The following is a 23547-nucleotide window of genomic DNA, read 5'->3' as shown; positions in this document are numbered from 1 at the left end:
GAAGAACATTATTATCGTGTCACGTATATCTCGTACCGACAGGTTAGCGGGTGTACTTTCCGCATTGCGGCGAATATAGGCTGCCAGCTAACTATAATTATGTTTTAAAGAACCCTGTATTTCACCGAAAATACAATCAACAATCGCTTTTTAAACTACGGATTCTTAGGTCGGCATTTTGCTTGCCACCATATAATATGAAAACCTCCTTAGAAAACGCCAGATGTTTCGGGTCACCAGTTGGGTACTAACCAACAGGGTAATTTGGCCAGTCTGCGCGCGTTGTTCTCACGTTGTTTATATACAGATTGCGGCTCGTTAACCTTGCTCTTCGCAGTTAACCTTGTGCAACTTCGAGCTTGGTTGAATGCAATTGTAAGCATGAAAGGTGACAACTGGTGCGGTAGCTGCTCAAGCATCACCTACTACTACAGCATGTTCGTACTTACACACTAGTTCCTTATGCGGCTGAACTGCCATCCACCCGTAGCGTCGACGGCCGTGTTATACGCGAGTGGTCTCTAATAACGTTTGCACCCTAAGCTGCAATTGGATTTATTACGAGACAGACAAGGAACGTTTACATTCAAGTAAAAGTTTAGGAAATCTTTTTCCAGGTCCGGCTGACAGTTCCGTTGACCATCCCCCTTATCACCGAACGGATCGGCACCTAATGTTATGCTGTTCTGAATAAAGCGAATCTCTCTCTTCCTCTGCTCTTCCCCGGAAGCACACCGTTTATTAATATGCTTCCCACCAGCGATGATAATTCTGCCACCGGTGCCATTGCTAAGTACAGATAAAGGCGTTGCGTACTTTTTTTTTTCAAGGCTTGTCGGTGAGCTGCCGTTGATAGCCTGAGAGTGCTTGACAAATGCACTTGAATGCATTTCTGTTCTTCTAGCCATTTCTTTCTCGTGGTGCGGATTTGCGGTCACTTCTTGGCCAAAGTTGATGTCCTTTCTCATTCCTCCAGTAGCTGTTAACCTATTGTCACCGGTGTTTCTTTTCCATACCGTTGAACCCTATACCCCTTCGGTTCATACTTGTTTCTAAGCCTGCTGTTGTGCTCAGCCTGCTCAAGTCCTGAATCATGCACTGAATTTTATCCTCTGAGGTTCTACGCTGTGAACAGTCGTCGGCAAATGTCATGAATATTATTGTGCTTTTTATTAACTCTTACTCATTGTTCTTCTCTACTCAACATTGCCAGCTGATGAAGCATGCTTGTTCCCGCCCACCTTCCGACATTTCAGGCGACTGGCGTGCGTGACTGCATCGAAACAAATTCTTTAGTGCGTCTGTTCTTATGCCCGCACTCAACGAATTCACCACTGTATGTCTGGCCCCTACCTCCCGGGTTGTGGGCAACCTCCCAGCTGGCTGGCTATGTGCCTAGGTGACGTGTACTTGTGACGTAATCACAACCTGCCCATCGCATTGTGAGCAAACAGTCCTCCGTAGTAGGTGGAAGTTCAATTAAAGTTTGGTCCCGAGAGGTTGCTAGGATTGAGCAACCTGGGTCTTACAAGCCCCACCGGTGGCAGCACCTGTGGCAGCATCTCTTAACCGCTGCGCCACTGCGCCAAGAGTGATATGAGAACTCCCGGTAATCTATGAATGTAAAGTAGAATATGACTTATCACTCATATATGGGCACTCATCCAGCAACGCTATTGCGTTATGAACTTAACGTGGGGCTTAACTATTACCTACTTTGTACTAGCACTAAGGCCCCACTCAAAGATTTCGCCGATGTTTGTCTGAAGCCTGCTTGACCTTGAAAACAAAACCTCGGCCTGAAACCGAAACCGAAGTGAAAACCGAGGTGCTAGTGGACCTAAATCAGATTTGACCTTACCCCACTAAATCGTCCGATATTTTTTTCTCGCACACCCGCAGCTGTTTCACCAAATACGGCATATTCCGCATGGCCTATGATGGCACAGACCTCGCTTTTATTTTTAACGCATAGATATAGATTGATTTTCGCGGCATCAGTTTTAAGGCTGCTCCGTAGAACAGCTGAATAACAATAAAGCTAACTTTGAATAACAGTCTGGGCAGCAATAAAGAGCACCCGTGTATTTATAGGCGTTCACTGTACACATAGACGTGGCATCATTATTATGACACCCATAGAGAGGTTCAACGTTAGCGCAGCAATAACAGAATGCGTTCTTGTGCGTGAAGTGTTCCTCTGCAGCAGATCTGCTTGTAGATCATTCCTGTTGTATCCGACGGCGTTGGCAATGACGCTGCTCACGGTGGCATGAGGATGGGGACGTGACGTCATCTCAGCGAGCGCTCCACGCGATGGCGTCGCCCACCTGATTTTACATTGTGACGTAAACACAACCGGAGCCGTCTGCCACAGTCGAGAGCGGAATTCAGGAGGGCGCGTCCGACGACAGCTTTGAAGCCTAGTAATAAAAAGTTAAAAGGAGACAGTCGGTCTCTGGTCGATCTAAGACGGAGTGAAAAAAGAAAGAAGGAAAGAGCTGCCGTAGTGGAGGGATCCAGAATAATTTAGGCCACCTGGAGATCTTTAACGTGCACCAACAACGCGCAGCACCCGGGAGTCTGTTGTGTTTCGCCTCCGTCGAAACGCGGCCACCATGGTCGGGTTCGAACCCGGGTACTCCTGCTCCTTAGCCGAGCGCCCTAACCACTGAGCCAGCACGGCGGGTGACTCACAAATCAAAAAGTTCGAAATCCCAAAAGCATAAATCGCAAAAGAATACAGAAGCTGCGCTTAGTAAACACATTATTTGCAGCTTAATCGCGCAGGTATTTTTTCATAGTGCTGATACCTGACGTCTTGAACATTTAAGGTGGCCGCCGTTACTGGCGAGGAAATCCAACGAAGGGGCCTATTTTCGCGTTACTGCATACTGGACTTGAGAAAGGGAGAGACGCTAAAAGGGAAACATTTATTATTATTATGCTCATTGTTTCGGTTCAATGTTTAGTGAACCCCCAAGAAAAATATTTTTAAAGGAGTAATTAGTCGTTACCACCCACATAGCACAGCCACACGGCTAAAATAGAAAGCTGCACAGCTTTCCCGGCAACTCCTTAGTTATCGAAAAAATCGTCTTGGTGCGGGGCTTGTATCCGTACCACCGCCTCACTGGAGAAGTCGCTCTACCAGGTCAGCTGACTGGGACGGCTAGCATACGCTGGCGTGAGGAAGAGGAGGGAGAACAGACTTTTATTTAATCCCTCTTATAGTACCCCGGGAGGGCCCCTAGCGGTCCAGGAGCACCCTGTATTCAGCTCTCGCTACGGGGAAGGCGAATTGATCAACAGCTCGAAGTGAGATGGATGAAAGCTATTGATCGATTCATCTTCATCATCAGCTTAACTATGCCCACTGCAGGACAAAGGTTTCTCTCATATCTCTCCACTTAACCCTGTGCTGTGCCAGCTATAGCAACCTTGTCCCCGTACTTCATTATCTCATCAGTGAATAATTACTGCGTTACAAATCTTCTCCAAGAAGGGTTTTCTGGCTGGCTAGTTGGTGCTTCTCGTCCATGATTAACCTGCGCGATAGAACTGGGGAAGAGAAAGGAAACACGTACACACACAGAGCACAGCCTTCCGACTTTTATCTTCTCCACCTTGGGGAATCCCCCTAAACAATGAACCAACACTGTGGCCACATCGAGTTGTTGGTCAATTCGCTCTCGTGTTACCATATAGAGCGACTACACCGGTAAAGCCGTGGGCCCGGGCTCGAAGGACGTACCAGGACGAATTTTTCTTCAACTACGAGGTTTCGGCGAAAGCTGCATAGCATTCCTTTTTAGCCTTAGGGCTGCGCTTGGCTGGATGCCAATGAGGAATTACTCCCTTATACTTTCCGATTCACATGATGGCGTGCATGAGCTCCACAGACCGTTCTCAACTCACCCTATCACGTAGCAGATTACTTCTACGATCGTAGCCCTCTCAACGCGCAGCGTGTGCATCCGCATCACTTGGATGGCTGGACACACGGACGATGACGACGGGAACCAGTTCGCTCACCACCTGTATTGGGCAAGTACCGACGAGACCAATTATAAGAACGCAATTATAAAGAACGCTTGCTTAGCACGAACGATGGCTGTGCTAATGTCAAAATTTATAATAGGGCAATGGCGCTACGTCTCAGATACAACAAACAACTGTGGCCCCACCACCCGTTTATAGCGAACGAGAAAGCGCCCAATAACTCGCTTTAGCAGTCGAAAAATTGCCGATTCTCGCAAGCGCGAAGACTGCAAAACGTCTCCCAGCCTCCGCGAGACTTCGCAGACAGAACATGGCGAGCAAAAAAGCAATGAAAAAGGTTGCATGGAAAGTGCAAATAACCGCCGGCCAATAGCACGCACACTAACTACCATGCCGACAAGGTCATGTGTACTCATCCGAGCTGGCTGGTCAAAAACCTGAAGTGGAAGTAGAAGCGTGGTTGATTTGATCAAAGAGACAGCGTTGAAGGCGAAACTACTGTGCACGGTCGCCGATGAACCAATGGGGCCAATTTGAGACGTTTGTATGCCGGTCATCTGCCCTTTCTTCATGGCCCAACAGGTCGCGAGGCATGCTTCGCCTACCTTGTTGGTTATCCACATTATGCGCTGCTACCAAATGCGGACAATACGTTGGGCCAGCTTAGTCGCTGCATGGGGCCAGGAACGACAGATGAGGTCGAAAGCCAGTGTGATCCGACGCATGTGTATTTGCGGCGACGCGTCATTGATACATAGCTAGCCGGACTTGATCTTCACTGGGATGACTTCGTTGGTGCACATGTCAAGGCATAGCCACTAACTGAAGAAGCATTTGTATGCCAAGTACAATCACTCCCCTACAGCCAGGAGTCGGATGATGATGACGATGGGGGTACGCTGCCACTAGCTGGCATGAACGCTTCAATGACGATTAGTTATTCTCGTCCCTGAAGCAGCTTGTTGGCAGCAAAGGTCTTGGCGAAGAGCACATGGCCACGCTGCAGTGGTTGGATGACGCCATAATGAGGTCGGCTTTGGCGTGCATAATGCCTTCCTGAAGAAATAAACACTGCGCCTGCCTGGCGCTCGTGTACTGTACGTTGTCGGTGTACGTTAAAGATCCCGAAGCGGCAGAAATAATTACGGAGCCGTCCACCACGGCTCGGCTCCTTTCCTCATTACCACCATAAGCCACCCTCGCCCACAACCCCCTAAATAATTGCATTTAAGATAATTTAAGGCGAAGTAACTGTCTCACTTCTCGGTGGACACATCAATCGCGCCGGCAGGGATGGGAGGAAGGGGGGGGGGGGTGAAAAATTAAAGAGAAAAAGAGGCACCACAGTGGAGTGCTCCCGAATAACTTCGGCCGCCTGGAAAGCAAACAGGTGCATTTTGAGTTTCATCTCTGTCGAAATGCGAGAGCCGCGGCCGATACACCAGTTTATTTGCAAAGTCGGGTGGCGACATCTGTACTTCGTTTTTGGTCTTCTGTAGCTTGTCTTTTACCTTTTTAGGCAGAGAGAGATAGAATATGATCCCAGGCATGTACATTGCTGTGGGAATATGGGAAGATGTGGAGCAGGAAGAATTTATGAAGCAAAGAAAAGCGTTCACTGTCTCCTTCTCACGCTCAGTGGACACAGGAGGTTGAACGTGCCCCCTAGGCTCTCTGTCGAGCGCTTCCTTTTATATATATATATATATATATATATATATATATATATATATATATATATATATATATATATATATATATATATATATATATATATATATATATATATATAACAGGGTTTAATTCACGACGTTTCGGCTGGAGGACCAGCCTTTTTCGACCAGCCTCACTCTAAAAAGGCTGGTAATCCAGCCGAAACGTCGTGAATTAAACCCTGTTATGTTTCTTCAATTTTTGGTGATTTTATATTATATTGACCAAATCAGCTGCCAGAAATCACTATATATATATATATATATATATATATATATATATAAACAAGTTCATTACTACTGTGCAAGCTGAGAAAGTTGGATGTACAGGGTTCGTCAAAAGTTTCCAGGCCACAGGTTCTGGTTTTTGAGCGGCATATTCTGCCACTTATGACAGCAATGCAGCAATCAAGGTTCTCAGAGGTGAGAATGATATTTCTTCATTCCTCTATCGAGATTTTAGGGTTCTGGGCTTTCATAACTGCCCTACTATAGCGTTCGAAAGTAGACACTGTGGCAAGGAAACTTTTTACTGGCCCTGTACCATTGGATGTTATCGTTTGTCTTGTGTTCACTGAGGGATCGACAGCTTACAGGCGTGTGATAATTGAGTAAGTTGTGATGTTTCCAAAGAACTTCGGACTTGGGACCCTGGTAGTTGTTTGTTCAGAACGAGAAACAAGGGTGGCAGTTCCCGGCATTTATTATCAGGCAGACCCCACCTGCTTTTTAATATCCACACCGATACCGCCGACACAACTTTGCTCTGTTCCTAGTGTGACTTTCTTTAAAAAATATTAGCCCACGCACTATCAACTAGCCCTAGGGGAACATTTGGTAACTATTCTTTTCCCGTTCATTCTTTACGCCTTCTGCCAGTGGTCGACCTTGCGTTTGATACCAGAGCTGGCGAAAAATATTGTACACTGGCTATCAACCAGTCATGTCGGTGGCGACAACTGCCAGTCACAATGGGAGACAAGAATTAGCACTGGGACTCAATCTTTAAAAACGGCGCTCTTAGCCTTTTTGTTATTTTCGCTTGAGGAGAATTAAATTTCAACTGGTTAGGCGAACAACCAAACCAATGGCTTATATTTTTCGAGCCGGCTTATATTTTCAGGCAGCCTCAAGTGCACTACAACTGCACTACAACTATGCGAATAAAGCACGAAGAAATTTCCGACGAAGCGTCTACAGGAGCAAAACGCCGGATTACGTTCTAACGCCATATCAAGACGTAGCCTTCGTGTCACCCCTGCCGACACGTTCAGGTTGGAACCAGGTAGTCGACGCGGCGATCCCACTTAGGCGTCCAAATATAGCGTGGTGCCCGGTTTAATCGTGTTATCTCGGTGCGAGAGAAAGTGGTCTCAGGCGCGGCTTCTGATCGCCATCGGCTGCTGTCGGACGTCGAAAGGATGTCACTCTGCGACAAGCCCAAGCGCGCAGGTATCAACCGATGCTGGGGCGAGTGAAAGATGGGGGGGGGGGGGGGGGGAGTCGTCAGTGCAGCAAGACAGCATCGTCACCGGACCAATCAATACAACGGTGGCGACAAGAACGGTCGCGCTTCGTCTCTTGCGTGTGCATCGCGCGTCGCCGGTCACAGCGGGGGTCTCAAGAAAAGAGCCGGGCCTCCGTCGCGGCGACGCCGGCAGCGACTGCGGCGTGGCTCATCTGGGTCAGCCTTGGGAAGTGGACGCGCTCCCTTTTGTGCCAGGCGGCGCCAGAGGTCAAGTTAATGGCGACCGTTTCGGTGCGGCTCTCAACCCGGAGAGAAGCGGCGTGTGTGTGCGCGCCGCCGAGACAGAAGACAACAAAGAACCACAACTGAAGCCGCTCACGGCACGTGGAAGTTGGAAGGCCTGCCCGGCGAGGTCGTGGTTCTTGGGAGGGGGGGTGTCACGACCACGCAGGAAGAAGGCGGGCGTGGAAGAGGAGAAAACTCGACTTCCATCCTCGTGGAAAAGAAAGCCCGCCGGGAGGAACTCTCTTTTTTTTTTCTTTACCGTCACCACGACGGGCACTATGCGACTATGGCGGCCGGCCGTTGTAGTTGAGGCAGTAGCGGTGGTCGCTGGGTGCGGAGAGGGTTTCCTTTGTTTGGGATATTCCATATATGCCGCGAGGCTTTCTTCGGCGGGGCGATTGCCAATTTGAGAGAATCACCGGCCGGGGCACAATTACCTCTCCTCACCCGTACCCTCGCTGTCTTCGCTGCTTTATTTCGTCGTGAATTGGCCGAACAAGGACTGCCCGGCGTGGCGATCTTTCCTGGATATTGAAGGAGGCTTCGTTCCAGGAGCCTGCACGAACTTGCTCGGCTTCCGCGCGAATGAGCGCAGCTCCGTCGTAGAAGATCGCGGCAGCGGCTATACCAGGAGCCCGGGAAGAGGAAATGCGGGGGTGAACTTCAATGACGGAGAAAGACGCTTCCTATGGGAAAAGGTCGAGGTGAAGGAAGTATTGCCCGCTTGTTCCGCTACTCACCTTGTGTCGCTTCTTTTCCTCTAGTCGCGAGAAATGGAAGCTGGTACAACCGAAAGAAATTGTAAAAATGCAGTGTTAAGTACAGGAAATACACGTTGCTTCGTTGGCGCTAAATTCGCCTGAAGAGACCAAAGCACTGTTCGAAAGGTTCCCTCGAAGCAAGATCAGAACGAATATCCTCAAGTTTGAGAAGACTCCGCATTTTGCCATTCTCCTCCCATGACAGTGCGAGACACGTTCATCAATGTATTGTATCCGCTGCGTCGCCTCGCCTGTGAAGTGTAGTAACTAACTTAAATATCTACAAGAAAATACGAAAATTAAAAGCTCTACCAATTAAAACCAAATGTATGAGTCGGAATTCACTCAGAGTTTCACGTGTAACGCGAGTTCACAACTGGCGCATGCTTTAGCTCTTGTCTTAATCAGTACGAAAATTAAAAGCTGCACCAATTGAAACCAAACATATGAGTCCGAATTCACTCAGACTTTCACTGGGAACGTTAGCTCACAATTGGCGCGTGCTTTGGTTGTTGTCTTAATCAATGTCCGAGGGGATTGGCCAGCCTCCTTAACCAAACCCAATGCAAACTTACGCTTGAAGTGATTTGTGAAATGGCCAAGAATTGGCTGTTTACTTGATTTGAACTAGGTAACTGCTCCGAGGCGGCTTGGGTAACGGTTGATACGAGTTGCCTGCCAGAGAGAATACTGAAGAAATCAATTCAGGCAAGGAGGATTGGAGGCCAACAAACGACCGGGTGTGAGGGGCAGGTGTGGTCCTTCGCGCACAGAGATAGAAAGAAAGTGTGTTTGCATGATCGCTAGTTGCGAGGGAAAGGGTGAAATCATTGCTGCAAGTTCTTTGCGCTCAAGATTTCGAATATTTTGGAACTTTCTTTCTTTAAAGAAGAAAAGTAATTCTCGTTTCACCAATGCACGACATTTAGTGCCATATACTTTTCCCCAGTTTAATTATTCCTTTTAGTCAGTAGATGAACTGGGCTGCCACATTTTTTGTAAGTAATATTTTGAATGCAGTGGGCTTTCTTATGCAGAAGTGAAATTTATGAATTGTCGAGGCACTGCCACTGCATATTTAGCACCATATAGAAAAGGCTCTAAAAGAGGCTTTTTTTTCGTTTCTTTGCTAAGCTTATCTGCAAAGGATGCCACATAAGCAGCCCAGTTTAACTTCAGTTCAGAACAAAACAACACGCGAAACTTAGCACTCTCAGTTGTCTTTTAACTTTCTTTTGTTTTAGTTTTCAGAACACGCGAAGCAATCCAAAAATGAAGCAAGACATCTGGCTCACTTTTAACTCCTGCGTTTTGTTCTTAATAGTACGCACGTGGCACACTCTATAAATAACCCGTATAAGAATTTATGAAGACGCACGTAACTAAAATATACGCGAAATAAGGGTACGTCAGCATTCGCACTCCATTATCGAAGGAAATCGACACCATGTGCGCTGCACGCCAGTGCTGTTGAATTATTGGACCTCGCAGGAGCCTCACGGCTGCAAAAAAAAGTTTTTTCCGTCACCCATAAATTACTTCTCGCGCTCCCGGTCTTGGACTTATGGGCTCGATTTAGCGCCGCCGTGACGACAACCGAAGGAGCTACGAAGCCGAGTCTCCGACACGCACTGCCAATAAACCTCCTCCATACCTCCACGCAACATCACGTGCAAAGCTTACGTTGTTTTTTTTTTTTTTCCTCGCCGCTGCCAAAGAAGGCAACAATGCCAGGCCCCAAGACGCCTGCGCGTCGCAGTTTAATTCTGTTTTTGTCTGTATGTTTTTGCTTCTTTTTTCGTCTCGTTCACGCTCGATCCTACAGTGACACGTCTGGAGCGTGAATGGAAGAGGCCGCATACAACGCGCCCCCCAGAGCGCAGCAGCTCAACAACGCGTCGAACTTCCTTGATCCATTCGGAGGCCGCTTTTGTCGCCCTGCTCAGGAGCCGGTCTCGAACGCACCGAGGTGCCGCCATTAAAGAACAACTTCTTCGCCTTTGCCATTAGTGCACGCATAACAAGTTCCGCCGGTGTGTGAGTGTGTTGCCTGGACGAGCCCCCTTAAATATAGCAGGTCGTTCGGAGGAGCCCGACCGGTGTAAAGATGGCTCTCAACTGAGGGAAATAGGCCACTACTCGTGTAGCGGTGCGCATAGCCCGGGCCCGGCAATTCTCGAAACTGCCTCATCTTGCGCGGCTTCGTCGTTCGTGCTTTCGCCATCGCCGTTGCTCTCTGCTTTGCGTTTTCCCTAAGCGTAATGCGTTGTAATCCGTCAATGCTCGTCGCGCTCTTCTCTGACATAATAACTAAAGTTGAGGGAAAAATGTTTCAGCGCGTCTTCTCTTAAATTAGAATGAAAAGAATCGTTGGAGGTGGTTTCGATTCTTTTTTTTTTAGTGCCATTTGCGTGTTACAGTTTTTAAAAGTTATTTCAAAACGATGAAGACGCCATACAGGCTGTAGGTTTTTATTATTTCCTTCCTGTCTGCCCTCGCGCAATCAATTTACTTCTCGCCTCCAAAATTATACGCTGCTCCATATCTAGACTTACCACGTGACGTTCGGAAATTATATTTTCCTAGGGTTTTCTCCTTAGTTTCAAGCATATTTCTGTGAGCCATTCTCATCTCCGCTTTTGTGTTTATATGTGCGGCCTTCTAAAAGCTGTCCGGTGGTTCATTATTTATATCACATAAAAATGTTTTAAGTGCGTGAAACTACTTCACACGAATGGGCTGTTAGATCCGTTGGCTAACATGTAGTTCGTCATGTAAATATCACATTTAATAGGTCGTCATTAAGGCATAAATACAGAGGGTATTAGTTAAAACGGCAGACGTTGGACTGTTCAGTGAGTCTGTAGCTCCCGGCTAATCACTGTACATAGAGAAATGGGAGTAAAAGGTAGAGCTAAGATGATGATGATGATAATGATAATGATCAACAGAAATATCCTGCAGTTTACATGCTGGAGGAGAAACCGTATTCCACAGAGTGGCGAGTCCATGTCGTACGATAGTGACGCATACACCCCGTAGGAAGGCAAGATGCGAAGGCAAGATAACCACTGCTCCTTAAGGGTAACGGGACGGATTCTAAGAAAAGGGCAAAAGTAGCAGGGCCGGCAGAAAGTTAGGTACGCGTATGAGATTAAGAAGTTTGTGGGCATACAGTGGGCGCAGCTGCCACCGGACAGGGTTATCTGGACAGACACCAGAGAGGCCTTTGTCCTGCAGTGGTCGTAGTCAGACTGATAATGATGACGCCTAAAACGTAACGCCAGTGTTCAAATGTGTCATAATAGTTGACAGCCAACGCCTCGTACTTGGTCTTGATTTTTCTCCTGACCTCTGAACTTTGAGGGTCCACGTCAGACAGTTTATGAAACGCAGCAGTACATCTCTACAGGGAGCTTCTATGTTTACTTATCCTTTTTAATTCATCCTGATTGCGAATACACCTGCCACTGTTTGACTTATTTTATTCCTTCTTTCTATCGCACACTTATTGCTACATATCAGCTGAGGCGAAATGAAAAAAAAAATGTCGTCGGCTGTACGATGTAAGCGCATGTAATAGAACATCAAATTGGTCAAACGTTTAGGGGAAACCCCGAACCTGGAGTAGATTTGTAATAAGTAAGTAGTTGCTCATTGGAATCCACCCAATCGCAGCCACACGGCTACAATGGAAAGCTGTACAGCTTCCACTGTGAATTCGTAACTGTCTCACTTATCTCGGTGGACACCCGAACCGCGCCTTTACGGAAGGGATGCACTTCAAATTTGCCGATGCTCATTGATCAGTCAGTGTAGATCACGTGACAATTATGACGTCGTCAGGAAATTGACCAATCTGGGAATTTCCTTGCCGAGAAATCGGAAGCCACATGACAACAGCCTAAATGCTGCCGCGTTAAAAAATTGTCACAAATACCACTTATTTCTTGTGAATACATTTTTGCAATTATTGTGCGCATCTAGGGAAGTGCAGCAGTTCCACTTGTTTATTGTGCATTCATTGAAGCCAACGTGTACAGAAATTGGGCTCATATTGTACTGCGCCGCCGCGGTGTCTGAGCGGTTATGGCGCTCGGCTGCTGGCCCGAAAGACGCGGGTTCGATACCGGCCGTGGCGGTCGAATTTCGATGGAGGTAAAATTATAGAGGCCCGTGTGTTGTGCGATGTCAGTGCACGGTAAAGAACCCCAGGTGATCGAAATTTCCGGAGCACTTCACTACGGCGTTCCTCATAGCCTGAGTCGCTTTAGGACGTAGAATCCCCATAAACCAAACCAAATCATATTGTACTGGCATAATAGTCCAGTTTTATAGCACTTGGAGGCCACACGAAAAGAGAACACCTTTCACCGAAAAGACACTGCTTGCTTGACCATGACAAGCGGCAGCTGCAGCTACATGCGTCTGCTGCTGCCTGCCGGGACAGCAAAGAGACAAAGAGACCTTTGCGGCGCTCTCACTTTGAGTACCTCAATCGTCAGTATGCACACGTCAGGGACCCGGAAACGCACTACGCTATCGCTTAATCCGTAAATAATTGGGCCCTGTCAGCAAACGTGACTTGTCGAGCAAACACAGCCTTCCAGGCTATGAAAACAACGCGCTGTTTTCTTTAAGTCATCTCGTTCTAACTAGACAAGTTATAGACTATCGGCAGGTATTAGGTTCAGGTTGTTGTGTGCGACAGAGATCCAACCTCGCTGTAGGCTAACGGTCTGGTGAATAGACGCCGTTCATTGTGACTTACATTTGAAAATTTGACAGATGAAAGCGAGAAAATAAAATGACTGAAACAGACATGGCGAAACAAAAGAAAAACGTGTGGAGACGCACGTGGACATGCATTAAAAGCACACCAAGAGGAAACGCCACTGATTAGTGGTATAAACTGGTGCAAATTGGAGACGCTGACAAATAAGAGGCTTGGTTATAATCGATGCGCACCATCCGGCCTCTCGCAGATGGAGCACACCATTCAGTGTAGTCGAGTGCTGTTCGTTATACTACTATGCGAACACTCGTAATGAGCATTTTCTTCTTTATAAATGTGTTACACAAATTCGTGCGCGCCGTATGGTTATCTCATTTCTATTCCGTGGTGAAACTTATTAAATGCATTGTGCTGCTAAGATAAACTGCCTCAGATAGATAGATAAAGAGGAGGAGGGAAAGGCAGGGATGTTAACCAGAAAAGGGTTCCGTTTGGCTACCCTGCACTGGGGAAGAGGGATTAGGGGACTAAAAGCAGACATAACACAATCGATAAGGACTATTCAGTTTTCGCTTTCGGTGCTGCGTCTGAGATGACCAGGCAGTAGGCTTCAGTTTTATGCATATCTTTCATAGTGGCATAAATATTATGGTCACATTTGTATTGTTTGTGTGCGTAACCTGGCGCTGCGGGTGAGGTCCGACTCGCTTCTCTGAAGTGGACATAGATGCCCCGTGGTTGTGCGGGGTGGGTGGGTGGGGAGGGGGGGGGGGTGGGGACATCGCGTCGTTCCCTGGGGGAACCCGGTTGTTACAAAATAAGGTCTTCCAGGTGTCAAAAAATTGCTGTCCATTAATTATTAAGCGTTTCTGACTGCTCATATGAGCTGCGAAAGAACACCAACGGCACATAACATTGCCGGGGAAGGGTGATGATCTCAAACTGACATTTATATTGAGCTTTCACTAAACCTGAATAACAGTGCCAATGCACAGCAAGGCTTGTGCAGCCGTAGCCAGCAACGGCTTCAACCTGAACGTTATCATTAGTGTTGGCTGTTTTTGCTTTATTTACTCAGATACGCAACTTTGTTGAGTTTTACTGAAAACGAACATCGCGCGCTAAAAATTCCGTTTTCCGATCTTATTCACTGCTTCAAAAACAATATTGACTTCTCCGGATTTTGCATTTTTTGCTCTTGTAAGGTTTTTCAGGCCTCATGCTGCCTGCATCATAGAGTAGGGGCGTGCTTACATGATTGAACATGTTCAGCAGCAAACGCTTTTTTGCTAGAATACATATAATATTTGGCTTTGAAAAGTTTAGTCAGCAGCCTACTAGCACTGCAAATGCAAAAAAAAAATATTCCGTACCTCGCCTTTAACTATTCACACTTCAACATTCGACAAGCGCCTGCCGTGGCTGCATTGCACTGCTTAGACTCCCGTTTCTTAGACACTGGCTTCACCTTTCAAGAGCCGAGAAGGCCACCACACCATCAGCTCAGCATATGAAAGCTACAAACTTGGGTGGTTGCCTATAGAAGCTGAGCTCGTGTTTTCTTGTTGTTGTTCTTACTTATCCCGTTCTCATCATTAATGTTGTTGTTTTTGTTTGTTGTTCTTCTCAGCCGCGCTACACTTATTCCTCCACCCTCTCTCACTTTATCCTCTCTCTAAGAGTAGGGTAACCATCAGTCCATTACAGGCCACTAACCTTCCTGCCATTGTTTTCTTGCTTCCCTCTTATTACTGTCCTATTAAAAGAAATACTCCACTTAATAAAAAAAAACCACCAGCAAGGCTTTGTTTACTTTATCGCATGAAGAAATGACAACAGCCCTTGAGCTATAACAAAGCGTGTGTGAGCTGGCTGGCCGTCGGTGCCAAAATCTGGGTTACAACACGTGCAGCTCCTTCTACAGGCCACGACAGTCCACGAAGCATCGCCCACTGGCGCTTCACTCCTGTCGGACAAACACGCGCGCACGAGGAAGTGCAGGAGCAGCAGCGAGCCGTCCTGGCTCTCCTCGCTGCTGCTGCTCCGAGCATCCGGGAAGTGAATCGCGCCTGTTATTATCGCGGCGCGGGTTGTCCAGGCGCACGGGGAACGACGAGGCGAGCAGTGCCGGCAACTGGCGACAGGCGTCGCGAGCTGCGCCGACCTTCTCTTGCGAGCATGCAAAAAAAAGCATTGTTCTTACCGGAACAAAAGCAAAGCGGAACGATGACGTCCTGACGGAAAACGTTATGTCTTGCTTCTTCGAGGAACTCCTCACAGGGCCGATCTACCGCTCCGCATAGCTATCGATTGAAAGTAGCTCTGAAAGTGATATGATGTAAAGTGATGGCTGTGGTTGTGGCTGAAAACAGTAAGGAGGTAAAGAACCGCAGCCTCTGTGCAAGAGCTGAAGAGGACAGATTCATATCACAAACCCGCTGTTCCACAGCGACATTGTTCAGGACATGGAATGAAGTCTTCGCACAGAACTTAACTTCGCTTTGTGGGGAAGATCAATCCAGCAGATGAAGATGAAAACATTATTTATTTGTTGGCCCCATGAGAAACATTGTGTAGGGCCTTTATACTATTCTACTTAGATTTGTAATTCTAGGGCAAACAGAAAGCAGCTCTATGACCAGTCGATTGTTTCTCATCCAAAAAGCACGCGTTCTTCCTCCTCTTCCTCACTCCTACATCTGACGCCTTTCAAATCTCTCCCCGTTCATCTTGAAGCCCCATTTACCCACGCCTATCAGTGCTTTCTACGCTGTTTGCATTCATATCAGACCGCACGGGTCTGCATTCAAGCTCAAGGGTATAAAACGTCAGAAACAGAAGGAAGCATTCAGACCCCCGTAGCGACGTTGATTGAGCTAAACTGAAAGCATTAACTCTCCCAGGAACGCTCTCCCGGCGCGCGCGCCCCCGTCTGCGCTTGGAAGCCTCGGGGCACTGCCACAACACAGCACGTCCTCGTACGTGTCTCGCGGCTGTTCCAGGTGAGGTGAGCCCCCCTTCCTCGCCTAGCTGACACAGCGAGGAAGGAACAACGTGTCAGCTTCGCGAGCGCCGTGGCGGCGGGGGAGGGGGGCGGGAGCGCTTCTTGAAGCCACGACGACGAGGAACGCGCGCCAGGATGGAATTGTTGTCGCGCCTTGGTGGCTGCGCGGCCTCGCGCGGTCGCGCGGGTTCGTTCGCGCGCGGAATAGAAGAAAAGTCTCGGGGCGAGGAAAGCGGGTGGGCGTGAAAAGTCCGCGCCACCGTCGCCGTATCAGAAGAATCCAATGACTGCGGCGCGTATAAGAACGTAGCTGGCGGGGGGAGGGCAGGCAGCTGCGCATCTCTCGAAATAGCCGAGCCGACCGGCGGGCCGGCCGGCCGGCAGTGAGGGTTGACAGCTCGTCAGGGCTAAGCGTTCCTTGTCGGCGGTGGCGGGCCCAGCAACGGGACATTTCCTGCGTCGGTCAAACCCACAAACGCGCGCGCTTCACAGAGCGCGCATTGGCTGCACCGCCGGATCGCCTCTTCCTTCCTTTTATAGCTGCTATAGTTGCCGAGACTCCGAGGCCTCGCCAGAGCCGTACAGGAAAGTAACGGAGAGGGCCCGCGCAGATGCTGAACGCTGGGTGCACCTGCTCACATCTCCGAGACTGTGAAGCCTTCTTCTCTTGTTATCTTTCGTCTTTACCTTCTTTTCCTCAAGCATGGCTCTCCACGCCCTTGTGCTCAGCCGCAGTCTTCCTAAAAGTGCGACCTTTCATCGCCTTAGAGTCTTGCACATTTCTTTTTCCCTTCCTTTTGCGAGCCTGAGCAGGATCCATCGTTCCCGGATTATTATGTACCTCCTCCATCCTACTGCGAACCATGCATACCGTTCATCGTGCGGTTATGTTTAGAAAGTGTAATTTCTATAGCCCTTCGTGGCAGCCGTGCATACAATGCCTCGGATATAGGACAGTGGCGGCGGCCTCCGATTCAGGCTCTCTTGAAGAGTGAGAACAATGACTGTCGAACTTCCTTCATTTATCGACGCCTCTTAAGTCGCGAAGATATGCCACTGTGTCGCTTAGTTGAGAACCGCGGAGGCCCGTGCCCTGCTTATTCTTGTGTGCTAGGGTGAACACATTTGGAAGCAGCTGGTCAGTATTCAGCCGGTGAAACTTCTTCATCAAGCGTTGCGAGAGTGAAAGCGCAAATTTGATACCCGAGTGCTTGCCTACCGTCCGCAGCGTGTATATTATCAACTGGGGCCAATGACACTCTGCTGCGTGCAATAATACGTAATGACTGTAGGTTTATCTGTGTCCAATGGCTTTGTTTCTTCGACCGGAGGTGTTAGCAAAAGATCTCCTCCACCATGGCTATGTACTTCACCTACGCGGCACAAGCTAGATTCCTCAGATTCGTCTTCAAAACTAGAAATTCAGAAAATCTACCATGCTGGCTTGTTGGTTTGGTAGCATCGTAAGTTTCAACCGGAGCGTTTATGCACAGTCTGTCACTGCACCCACTGGACATTACTGCTGCGACCGACCCAAATACCGTCTGTTGTTACAAACAAAATGAAAGGATTGTGACAGAGAATTTAATAGACCTACCTTTATGCATTGATATGTAATCGGCTGTTGCTTAACAAAGCATTTTATCGAACAAGCTAGTCCAGGCTTGACGAAACATGAACGTTCAGTAACGTGATCTAGCCACAATTTTATGCAACCGAATGGCTGTAATATAAGGTAATGCTGTTTGGACAGTAATGATTTCTTACTAGCCGTCACAGTGGCTCAGTGGTTAACGTGCTCTACTGCTGATCCGAGGACGCTGGTTCAATCCCGGTCACGACAGCCGCGTATCTATGAAGGCAAAATGAAGGGCGCCCGTGTACTGTGCGATGTCAGAGGGTGCTAAAGACCCCACGTGGTCGAAATTAGTCCGAAGCCCTTCGCTCCTCATAGCCCACGTGTCGCTTTGAGATGTTAATCCCATTGTACCTATGCATCTGCCTTACCGCCCCTGCAACTTCTAGAAGACAACTTCATTCACGTCAACTCACCATTGTATCACTACTACTCTGAAGAGTTGTTCTCTCCAGTTCATTAAAGCGAATTAGTTGACGTAGTTTGGCTTCGAGGAGTTGCGAAGGGCTATCGGGCCATTGCCTCACTTGGTGCAGACCTGAAGTGTTTCTGACGTATGTTTTCTGTGCAATACCGCCATGCTGAACAGAACCGGTGCATCTAATCCATTTCAGAACTCAGAAGGGGGAGCTATCGTTCCGGTGTAATCCTTTTCTCAACCCACGAATACTGCCTCCATCGTTTCCTTTCTATATCTCGCAGTGTCCGCAAGCAAAACGTCCCACACATGTGCAGTGCGGTATGCCTTTTCATGCGCATCACGTGCTGTTCACGAAACTTAAGATTGTAAATTAGCACGTCTCGGAGAAAAAGTCCTAGCTGCTAAGTGCGCATGTTTCCTACACTGGTGCTTTCATCGAGCATGAACCTCGCTAGAACAAGCGATGCAACTGCAGTATATAGTCATTTATTTTCTGTAGTAACGGTTGCTCTGCAACGCATTCTGTTTCCACGTTAGAAAGGTGCAATACTAAGTTTAGGACAACATATCGCCGTGTGTTTCTATGTGTGAGTCTACCTAACTTCCCTCTCTCTTCCCCTTACCGAACTGTTTCACATCGTGCTGTGCTATCAGCTTTTAGGTGGCGAACAGAGTTAAGTGCACGACGCTGACGTAACAAAGAACAATGTCGTAATTGACATAGAAAAGGAGGCTGCAAATAATGCGGTGCACGCTTGAGCCAAAAGGGAAGGCACATAATGGTGCCAGCAACAAGAACAAAATTTACTCGCTAGAGCAATTGAATGCCGGATGTTCATGTACCAAGCTAAACATCCCTTCATGTCTTGAACTACACCACCCCGAGCTATTCTTTTCTACCAGGCGGCACTGTAGACTCGCTATCCTTGTAGACTGTAGACACGCATGTGCATGGCATACTATTATTTCTGGGTTGACAAGGCTGTTCGCTGACTCAGCATTGTCGCTAATACAACTGTTCTATTTCCCGAGTGGACACTTGCTTTTTGCTCTTACATTTACGTAGGAGGTGCTGTTTAAAGAATGCTGCTATAGCTCAGGCTTCTGTAGGTACTTATTTATGTGTGAGTTTTGAATACACGCATCAGTACCAAACTTCCTTGTGGCGAGATCAGTCAACCAAAGAGAGAAGCAACGAACGCAATATCCGTTTTAAGACATTGAGGCTTTGTGTTCGAGTGAAAGACTTGTCTTATTCACGTGCTTTATAACATGGTTTGGGCTGTTAAGTCGCGCTGACAACCGTGGCGTAAGCCATTAATGAAAATAACAAAATGCAGTGCATGAAAAGCGATATTACTAGATTGATTGCGTTACCTGCTAAAAAGATCAACCTGCTAACGAGAAGAAAGAGGTTGTAACTCACATGAGAAATGGGGACCTGCTCAAGAAGCGCAGGGTAATCCGTGTGTTTAAGGGGTCAGTGTAAACAGTGCGCCGATATTAGGCCCTGGTAGAACATTACACCCAGTCAGCAGTGCCCCTGTTGATGACGTCGAAAACGAAATTCTGCAATATTTTTTTTTTCAAGTGACGCATTCAAGGTGTCCTGTGAGCATGAGCGCAAAGTTAGCTTGTAATGAAACGTCGTTGGCCTGAACTTATGAACCTTGAACCTACAAACTTGGTTCAACGAAGCAAGATCGAGCAGTCGCTCCGCTGAGCAGAAACAAACAAAATCAAGTTCTTTTAACCATATTTACAAAAGTTTATTTTACAGAAGGGTTGAGATGTTCACACAACGTCTCACAACAGTATATTACAAAACAGGATGACCATGTTCGGCGGATGTTCTCTGGTGCCGTGGCAGTGCCGACAGGGGGCGCCTCGCTGAGCGGCGCATTTGGCAAGACGGAGCAAGTTGCTCGCAGCTGGCAGCGATTCTTCATTTCAACTATCGAACGTCTGCATAGAGAACAAACACAAAAAGGCAGGCGTTAGAGGCATCATTCATTCATCCGGAGCAAGGACTCAGATGCGATGTGCTCATGTCTGTTCTTAAGGCTTTATTTGCTGATGTCTACAAGCTGGGGCAATCACGCCATTCCAAAAGTTGATAGCTGAAGCGCATGCCTCGAGTTCATTGAGTAATCAAGTAGAATGAGGGAACAGTTAGGATGCCTGGCCTCTATGAACCGATCTTACGTATTCAGATAGGAGAAGGTTTCGAAAGGCCCACCTCAATTTTATTCAAATAACAAAAAAGCACTCACAAGCACAATATCAAAGCTATAAGATCATAAGCGGATGCCGAAAAATAAATATAGGTAGGGGCACGTATTGACATTTTATCAGAATCACCAACCGAGAATGCTGTGTAGTCTAGATTGTGTATCTGAAACAAACGACTCTACAAGTAAGAACTTCAAAGCAAAAGAAATGCCCACTTAAAATTTTACTGTTAACTGGAACAGTCTCTGACTGTCCATGGTTGAGCACTACTGAGCAGTAATGATTTCACTAGTGACGAGAACAAACCAGATACTAACATCATGAGGTCTAGTGCCATCCACCTCCGTGGTGTCCTCCTCCACCTCCGCCTCCAACTGCTCCGGCACCGCCGGCAGCGCCAGCGACTTCGACAACCTTGACTGGGATAGCAGCGAACGCGGCGCCTCCGTGGCCTCCGCCGCCACCACCGTGTCCTCCACCGCCGTAGCCGCCACCTCCGAAGCCGCCACCATGGCCGCCGCCGCCGCCGAATCCTCCCCCGTGTCCGCCGCCGCCGCCGCCTCCGCCGTGGTGGTGGACGTCAACGCTGAGGACGGCTGTATCACCGCCCCCTCCGTGGCCGCCTCCGCCTCCTTCTTTGTGCGTGTCAGCAGCGGTGCCCAGTGGAATCTTGTGCACAGCCTCGGCGACTTCAACCCTCGGGTGCGGGAACACGCTTCCGCCACCGCCTCCAGCGCCACCTCCGAAACCTCCACCGAATCCGCCTCCAAGACCACCACCGAAACCGCCACCCAGGCCGGTCAGGCCACCTCCGAATCCGCCGCCTCCATATCCTCCACCGCCAAATCCGCCACCACCACCGCCGAATCCACCGCCACCGAATCCGCCGCCGCCGTATCCGCCGCCGCCGAAACCGCCACCGCCAAATCCACCACCGCCAAATCCACCGCCTCCAAAGCCACCTCCACCGAAACCTCCGCCGCCAAAGCCTCCACCACCGCCGCCGAATCCACCGCCACCGCCATCAACTCTCTGGATTTCGGCTACGTGGACCGTGGCTTGCTGTGGTCGAGGGATGCCCTGAGGGAAGCTGATCCTTGGTCCCGGAACATTGGTGGCAACCATGATTGGCTCGACGAGAGAGATGCCGTTGCCGGTGGCGACAAGTCCCTGCTTGTACTTGATGGGCAGCGGTGTGCGGTCAATGTGCGCGGTGTAGCGGGTGACTGGACGGGGAGCCGGAGCGCCACCGCCGCCGCCACCACCTCCGCTTACGGAGACAACGATGGTTTTGCTGGCACCGCCGCCGCCTCCCCCGCCTGCAGAAAGAAAAACGAAATGTCTGGGCTTCGTGATCAAGGCTTGCCGGAGGCATAGGAAAGTCTAGCTAATGGGCGAGCTTATCTGATGGTAATGACAGTAGGCGCAGAGCCGCCCTTGTAAACTGCCCAGTTGTGGGGCGTGTACTCGCCTTGCGCAACAGCCGTTTAGAGAAGATCGCATCTGGTCTACAACAAACTGCATTCGTTTTTCGTTCACGCGCATGTCCGAGTGGCATCGCTGCAATTCTAAATGAATGAACACCGAGCAGCTTCTGCCTCTGAAACTGCTTCCTGGAACATCTGATTACGATGTGTAAACAGCACCCTGTTCACCCCAGTGTGCGTTAAAACTTTTGCTTCCTTCTTTCATACAGCCGCTACCGTGGCTGAGGCACGACAGCATAAGTTCGTGCCTTCAGCTGCAGAAAACCAGCACCGATGATTCATAAAGCACGCATGACTAAACAAACCACCGTACCTCCAAACCCACCGCCGCCGAATCCTCCACCGCCGAATCCTCCGCCACCAAATCCTCCTCCGCCGCCTAGGCCACCTAGGAAGCTCGCGCCTCCGAGGCCGCCTCCGAAGCCACCGCCTCCGCCGCCGTAGCCTCCGCCGCCTCCACCACCTCCGATGTCACCAGCCATGGCTAGAACGGCGCACATGGCGACCGTCAGCACCTGCAAGCGAAACACCGACTTCATGGACGCCCCGGCGAGACCCCCGGACGCAGGCGTATATCCACTCGCGACGTCGGACGCGTCCGCGCTCTGGCGTCTCCGCGTTTACCTTGAAGGGATTCATGCTGCGGCTGCTCAGGTCCCTGTGGGCCAGATGCCGCTGCTGCTGCCGACTGATGTGCTCAACTGTGGGGGCACTTGGCATTTATACGGGCCGCCTCGCAGCGCCCTCGGAGAGAGGTTGGCCCCCGGCAGCAGCGAGCGCAACGAGGAAGAGGACGGCGACGCGAGAGGGCACAAGAAGAGAAAGTTGCGGGGAGGGCCGGGCAGGAACCCTCGCGGCTTCCCGGCGAAAGGGAGAGGACGGCCCGGACCATCTCCCACCACTGCTGGCCGGCTGGCCCGGATGGAAGAGCAAAACATTGCCATTCTTGAGGCGCGGGGCGAGAATAGCCGGTCGGCGGTGGACGTTCCTGCACCGTCGCCGCCGCTAGCGTTGGCTGGACCGGCAGGCAACGTCCGTCGGCCGGGAGAGGAGGAGATGCGGCGGGCGCTCGGCGGACGGACGGGTCCTGACCCCTAACGAGTTTCCTCGGATGAAAGTGGAAGTCGAAGGCGCGCTCCACGCCGGACGGATGCCTCCCGAGCCAGGAGGAGATGGCACACTTCCCCGTTGTCTGGCCGCGCGCTCTCCTCTGACGATGCTGCTGTGTTCGCTGAGCGAGGGGGCCGCCCGCGATCATTGCGCGATCACCTTGCACGGATTGTCTGGCGAGGAAAAACAAATAACGTAAACGAAATTGTAGGCGCGGTAAAGTTAGGGGACATGTGTTCTCTTCCTCCTTGCCATGGAAAGCGCAACCCCTTCGAGCGCTGCTCCGTACGTACGCGCCGTTCTTGCAGCGCCAGTTACTACGGAATGAACTGTCCTCGGACACAACAATAAGTGATGTACTCACGTCTTGTTCTGTCGCAGACAAGGTGCCAGCTTTGCCAGACGCTGTGTTCTGTGCTTCTCCTGCACGTGGCAACAAGCAGAAACTTAAGACGCGGATTATTTTAATCAACTAATTATCTAGTAAAACTTCGTTATCAAAAAATTCGGTTAATAATGCCTGCATTGAAGAAAAAATCTATAACTAGCTTTCATCGTTCTCTCGGCTACTTTTTTATTAGACATATGTTTAACCATCGTGAGCAGCCTGTTTATCCATTTCATGATATCATTAAGGGATAATGAGTTTCTTTAGTACAGTATATTGCGCTATAGAAGTTGAGCTTCATTACTC

At 49.2% G+C, this 23547-nt stretch overlaps 1 protein-coding gene across 1 annotated transcript; it reads right to left on the bottom strand.

Moving 5' to 3' along the window:
• Nucleotides 1–19768: 19768 nt before the first annotated feature.
• Nucleotides 19769–22599, bottom strand: LOC144096950 (uncharacterized). Its single transcript, XM_077629757.1, has 4 exons — nucleotides 22368–22599; nucleotides 22057–22258; nucleotides 20574–21575; nucleotides 19769–19989 (listed from the first exon to the last, which is right to left on the bottom strand). Exons 1-3 carry the CDS (start codon nucleotides 22461–22463, stop codon nucleotides 20584–20586), a joined length of 1290 nt encoding a protein of 429 aa, XP_077485883.1. The 5' UTR covers nucleotides 22464–22599; the 3' UTR covers nucleotides 19769–19989; nucleotides 20574–20583.
• Between the last annotated feature and the right edge of the window lie 948 nt (nucleotides 22600–23547).

Source organism: Amblyomma americanum, chromosome 7 (genome assembly GCF_052857255.1).
Source record: "Amblyomma americanum isolate KBUSLIRL-KWMA chromosome 7, ASM5285725v1, whole genome shotgun sequence".
Classification (NCBI taxonomy): Eukaryota; Metazoa; Arthropoda; class Arachnida; order Ixodida; family Ixodidae; genus Amblyomma; species Amblyomma americanum.
Note: the sequence above shows the minus strand (reverse complement) of the source record. Positions and strands in the feature narration are given on the sequence as shown.

Bases quoted from the DNA above. Each gene is read 5' to 3' on its own strand.
- LOC144096950 (XM_077629757.1), bottom strand. From the start codon at position 22,463: ATGCCAAGTGCCCCCACAGTTGAGCACATCAGTCGGCAGCAGCAGCGG. The intron at 22,259-22,367 runs GTAAACGCGGAG...TTTCGCTTGCAG, and splicing joins GCAGCATGAATCCCTTCAAG to GTGCTGACGGTCGCCATGTG. The intron at 21,576-22,056 runs GTACGGTGGTTT...TTCTTTCTGCAG, and splicing joins CGGCGGCGGTGGGTTTGGAG to GCGGGGGAGGCGGCGGCGGT.